Here is a 5,754-nt window from a genome sequence, read left to right on the forward strand (position 1 = left end):
CAAGTAATAGATCAACAATTTTTTTTTTTGCCTCAAGAAGTCTTTGTTATTAGGAATATCCCCTTTGAGCACTAGTCCAGTTAGAGGAATTTTTAGTTTATCAAATTATTAAACGGCAAGCATTAATAGAAAGATAAATGCAGAGTTAAGAAAATGCATTGCGAATTGCCTTGCCCAGTTTTTAAATTGGAAATAGAATGAAGCCATAAAGCAGGGAAGAAACAACAGAACTTTATTTTACTTAATTTTTTTTATTGCTTGTTAATTAGATACTTTTCTTTTCGATTAAGTAAAACTGATTTTATAACGGATATGGACATCGGGTATCTCACATCATGTAGATTTCACAGGTGTGTGAAACTCCAAGTGAGGCTCACCAAGTGCATATACCCAGAGCAGTGCAAAAATGTCTGGAAATCACGGAAACTGGCTACCATCTATGATTTTATTGTTGTGCAAGTATATATCACTTGGTGCCTCACAGCAGGGGTATATATACATCGGATATCTCACATCCTGCTTCCATGACGAGTTTGTATCAGAACTTATTCTGTAATTATGTTAGTTGATCCTTCTCATAGATGTATTGTTGTCCAAGATCGGCAAAATTCTGGATGCCATACACATTTTTCATTTAATTGGTTTCACAACCCCAAAAAAAGAAGAAAAAGAAAATAAGTAAATAGATAAAGGAAATAGTGATTAGAGAAAAGATAACAGAATTTCAGGTCTGTTTCAATAAAATGTATTAAGTATTCCTCAAGGACTCGGAGAATCATGCGACTCTAAGGTAAGATTCAAGGATGCATTACCTGAAATCAGAGAAAATACAGTCAGTACAACTACAAATCAAAAAGTAGGGCTCAAATTGCTAATAACTGTTATTCCCTTTAAAACAATGACAGAATCAAAACAGAACCAAATTGGAGCAAAGCTCCAATTAAAAGTTCAATCAAAATGGGCAGGACTTACAAATCAGTATGAGAAGGCACATTTTGTGTTTCGTTTGAACTCTTCTTTGACTTGTGCTTTGATTTCTTCTCCCGTTTCTTGCTCCTGCCAAGCAGTCAAATATAGGCATTGGTGTACACACACAAAAAATAATAATAATTAAAAAAAAAAAAGAAAAAAAAGGGGGGCATTAGAGTAACAATTATTAATTCATTATATGACAAGAGTATTAGAAAGTACTCGTCATGTGAGCTAAGACCCCAGCAAGATTTTAGTTTCCGGTTGATGTGCTTCAAATCTTTTTCTGAAGGGAATTTATATCCTCTTACCTGTATACATGGCCACAAGTAGAATGGTAAATGTAATGGAAAACAACCACATTTCACTATTTAATTTTGAATTATATCCATTAAATTTGGGATACTTATTCAGATTGGAAAAAGTATAATGAATCTATACCCAAGAATCTATTGAATTTAGAGATTCAATGAGCTCTGAAACGGTATGTGCAGAACTCTGACGAGAGAGAATGCTCCTCAGGTATCTGCAAAGGAGCATGCAAGTTGAAGAAGACTGAATCATTATTGCAAACAAGAAATAGGATTTTTTTTTTTTTTTTTTTAATTCCACCAAAAAAAAGAGTTTTTAAGTTTTAACCCCAGATTCCTCCTTTCCTCCCATCAATTTTTATTATTGTGGAATCACAGTTTGGCAACCGAATATGAAGGTGAAAAATTGTTGCAAAAACATTATTGTCATAATCTTGAGGTAACTCTAAAGCAGTTTATAACCTCTCAAAGTCGAGAACTTTGTGCACCTCATTTGAACTACGCAAAGCAGCCAACGCCAACTGCATCAAATAAATAACAAACAAGATCAGTGTTCTTATTAAAGAACAGATTACAAGGTTAAACCACAATCTTCAATTAGCACCCACTAGGATCCATTTCGGAAGTACAATTTAGAATTTTTTGAATGGAATCCTGGGATAGGATTCATTGTTTTTATCAATGGTATATTGCACATCCTGGGAATACAATTCACAAAAGATATTTCAATATCTGCCGTTCCAAGCGGAACTACGGCCCTTTTTGTTTCTCAATCTATACAATGCTACTTTCATAATCCCCTATTTTTACCTTAATCATTATCTTAACTCCCCATATCTGAAAGGGTCAAGTTATTGTGGTGCATCTACAGATATATTTTCCAAACTACTAGACTTCTTCAATAACAGTTCTAATGATATGCTTTGCAATTTGGAGAATCAAGGAAGAAAGTTTTCAAGTTCAGATTTAGACAGACCAAAAGATGTTCATAATCAATGTGGTGAAAAAAGATGTACAGTACCTGCCCAGGAGGGAATAGAAGTGGTGCATCAGTAAGCATGATTTTATCAACCTCCATCCTTGCAGTTTCGTGTATAGCCTACATAACAGTAAAGCACCAGACAGAAAAAATGCAGTCAACCTCCCTGAAAGCATATTTTAGTGAACAGAAAGAGCATTATCAACAACAGTTAAGAGTACTAAAACAACATATGCTTAGTTGTTTCAGTATTTTCCCTAGAGGAAACATTTTACAATTAATCAAATTACATATTAATTACTTTAAAATGGTAACCATGCACAAAGATGTCATATGGGCTCAACTGCTAGCTATTCTTTTAGAAAATAAAAAACAATTAAGAACATCTTAACAAAAAATACTTTTCAAGTTTTAATTTGAGCATGAATGACATAAGTCAAGTAGTCACTAATACAATAATCATAAAGCAACAAATATGAAGCTATTCAGTTAAGAAGATTAAATAGGATGCAAACATTTTACCTTCAGCACATGAAGCTGGTCATCTTTTACTGGGCAGAATTCCTGGGAACCAACACCGACCCAGAATATAAAAAAGAAGGGGAAAAAGAATTCCAACATCACGATGAGACCAAAAACAAAATTAAAGAAAAAAATACAAAGACAAATTAGCTTTTCTAATGTACAAATCACAAAAGAAGAAATCAGCAGAAAGAATGGATTAGGATTAATCAACTTACCTCCATATCATTGACAAACCCATCAATGGAGCGATATGGCGCATAAACAATAAGATCAAATTCTAAACTCTGAAAAAATAAAGGAATAAGTTCAAATTTTGAAATCTTGCAAAGTAAAGGTATGTGCATTAGACAAAGAAGAGCAAAAATACTAAAGAAAACAATATTATGCACAGCACCTACATGCCTGATAAACTATCATCTCATTATTGAGAATCAATTGATGATCCTGAGAGATCCCCTTACCGAGCTCCTCTGCTGAAACATGATTTTCTTCTATCTTGCAAGCAGCATAAATGCATGTTAACCTGTGCACAGGGAAATAAATTCAATTTAATAATAATTTAGTCACAATTGAGCACTATACCCCCAACAATTACCAAGTGAAGAAATTCCAATAGTGCCCACTTTCATAGTGTGTCCAAATATATCTTCTTTTAGCAATATCATCATGAAATTTTTTATATTTTTTTTTATAAGTAAAATTTTATTGAAGTAAAAACAGGGTTCTACCCAAGTATACAAGGTGTATACTGCAAGTACAATTTCCTCATGAGTGTCTAGTCTTCAACCATACTTTGATGCAATGCAGATTCAAACTTAATGGTGGATCATGTGAACATTGGGAAACTTGAAGAGTTGAACATAAGTATAAAAAATAATCTTACATAATGTTTTTGGGATTATGTTGCATGACTGACCATTGTAGATAAAACCTTTTGAAATATATTAGAGCTGTTGCCTGCAAATGAACCAATTCAAGAAACTTGACTAAGATACCCAACTTTACCATTTATTTATCATTTTATATCATTGAAAAGGAACAACATACCTGAATTTTATGAGGAAAGTGGAAGTTATTACAAACTTCTTGAAGTTTATTCTCGTAGAACACTCGCATATATCGCTCTTCTTCAATAGTAAGTGGTTTCGGACGAGAATGCTTGTCAGCTAACGTGAAAAGAACGAAACCATTAGAACAAAAATAATTAGACCTCTTGCACAGAAAAGAACACGTTGACTAACTCATCCAATCCAATAAGAGAATGTTACAAAAAATTCAACTCTTGGAAATGTGTTTACCATTATCTTTCGAGTTAATTTGAGGTTCAGGGTACGACAACGTCCCATCCACATCTACTTCCATCAATGTTGCTCCATACTTCACAACACATCATTAGTTAATCAGCCCCAATAGAGTAATTAATCTTAACACAACTCCATTATGAGCTATATTACTGGGACTAAAAAATAAATGAACAAATGAACAAATAACAATTTTGCAGCATACCTTATCTAGTGTTTGTATTGCTCTTTGACGAGCAGCATTGTATTTATCATCCTATATCAGAGACCAGTCAAAAAAAAAAAAAAAATCCCTTTTTATTATAATACATAAACAAATGTAGTAAACAATTACAAAACTGAATTAAGTAAAAAACTAAAAAATATATTTACCTTCACTACACACAAACAAAAAACATACACAAGTTTCTATTAATTGAGGAAATAATTTAGATTTTCTCACTCAAGCCAGGCTTAAAAAAACTATTAAGCTAAATCAAACTGGGTTTTTTTAAAACATACTTATAATGATCTTTTGCTTTTAATTACTCATTCTTTGATTTTCTTTTCCTACACTTTCTAAGTAACCAAACGGAAAACGAATCTTAAAGAAATAATTTGTTTTTCCAACTCAAACCAAGCTTAAAACAGAACTATTAAGCTTAATCAAAGTGAGTTTTTTCTTCTTCTTTTTTCTTTTTTTCTTTTTAAATAACATAGTTATGAATGGGGAAAAAAATGATCTTTTGCTATTAATTACTCATTCTTTGATTTTCTTTTCCCGCATTTTCTAAGTAACCAAACGGAAAACGAAGCTGAAAGAAATAATTTGTTTTCCCCACTCAAACCAAGCTTAAAACAGAACTTTTCAGCTTAATCAAACTGGGGTTTTTTTTTTTAAAAACATCAATGAAAGCAATTGCTTTCAATTACTTCTTTCTTTGGTTTTCTTTCCCTACATTTTCTCGGGAACCAAACGGAAAACGAAGCTTAAAAGAAATAATTTGTTTTTCCCACTCAAACCAAGCTTAAAACAGAACCATTAAGCTGAATCAAACTGGGTTTTTTATATTTATATATTTATGATAGTAAAAATTAGTTCTTTTGCATTCAAATGTTACTGTTTTCTTTGTTTCCTACATTTTCTCAGGAACCAAACGGAAAACGAGTGTAAAGAAGAGGAAGGGACTTACCAGCTCTTGAGTAGTGAAGATCCAATTGGCTCGGTGAGTCGAGGTCTGGAAATCGGCCATGCCGACTCGGAAACCCTAACTCAGTTGATCTACGTAAATTAATTAATTTTACAATTTTTATTTATGGGATTTTGTAATAAAGTGAATTGATTAGCAGAGAGAATTTTTTTGGGGTTCTGACTTGTGGTGATGAAAGAAGGAAAGGAAACAGAGAGAGACCAATTTTGTCAGAATGTTTGGGTTTTGAGGGGTTTGGGTTTTGGAAAATGGTTGGATTTTACTTTTTATAAAGCATGGAAAATTATTGAATGTTTGAGTTTTTTCTTTCCTTTTTTTTCCCCAAAAAAAAAAAAAGAATGAGTAATTTTTATTATTAAAAGTCATAATATTATTATTAATAGATAAATATTTCAATATATATATAAATAAATATTATTAAATAAATTTCAAATTAAAGAATTTATAGAAAAATAACTTACCTAATTTATTTGAATCAA

The 5,754-nt window shown here is 31.9% G+C and overlaps 1 protein-coding gene across 3 annotated transcripts; it reads right to left on the reverse strand.

Annotated features, from left to right (window-relative positions):
- Nucleotides 1-659: 659 nt before the first annotated feature.
- LOC115982325 (cyclin-H1-1-like) lies at nucleotides 660-5,497 on the reverse strand. 3 transcript variants are annotated; one of them, XM_031104886.1, is made up of 14 exons: nucleotides 5,258-5,497; nucleotides 4,291-4,341; nucleotides 4,083-4,161; nucleotides 3,832-3,950; nucleotides 3,701-3,741; nucleotides 3,187-3,307; nucleotides 3,000-3,068; nucleotides 2,782-2,823; nucleotides 2,302-2,379; nucleotides 1,743-1,801; nucleotides 1,411-1,495; nucleotides 1,192-1,280; nucleotides 973-1,056; nucleotides 660-812 (listed from the first exon to the last, which is right to left on the reverse strand). In XM_031104886.1, exons 1-14 carry the CDS (start codon nucleotides 5,315-5,317, stop codon nucleotides 809-811), a joined length of 981 nt encoding a protein of 326 aa, XP_030960746.1. In that variant the 5' UTR covers nucleotides 5,318-5,497; the 3' UTR covers nucleotides 660-808. The 3 variants fall into 3 exon arrangements, with proteins under 3 accessions (XP_030960746.1, XP_030960745.1, XP_030960747.1); XM_031104885.1 differs by having other exon boundaries at nucleotides 3,668-3,741; nucleotides 5,258-5,495; XM_031104887.1 differs by lacking the exon at nucleotides 4,291-4,341 and having other exon boundaries at nucleotides 3,668-3,741; nucleotides 5,258-5,495.
- Between the last annotated feature and the right edge of the window lie 257 nt (nucleotides 5,498-5,754).

The sequence above is a fragment of the Quercus lobata genome, chromosome 3 (genome assembly GCF_001633185.2).
Source record: "Quercus lobata isolate SW786 chromosome 3, ValleyOak3.0 Primary Assembly, whole genome shotgun sequence".
Taxonomy (NCBI): domain Eukaryota; kingdom Viridiplantae; phylum Streptophyta; class Magnoliopsida; order Fagales; family Fagaceae; genus Quercus; species Quercus lobata.

What these genes read in the sequence shown, in the direction of transcription:
- LOC115982325 (XM_031104885.1), bottom strand. Translation starts at nt 5,317, where the DNA reads ATGGCCGATTTCCAGACCTCGACTCACCGAGCCAATTGGATCTTCACT. An exon ending in ATGAGATGATAGTTTATCAG is followed by an intron (nt 3,069 to 3,186) that starts GCATGTAGGTGC and finishes TTATTTTTTCAG; the next exon opens with AGTTTAGAATTTGATCTTAT. An exon ending in GGTCTTAGCTCACATGACGA is followed by an intron (nt 1,057 to 1,191) that starts GTACTTTCTAAT and finishes ACTGCTTGGCAG; the next exon opens with GAGCAAGAAACGGGAGAAGA.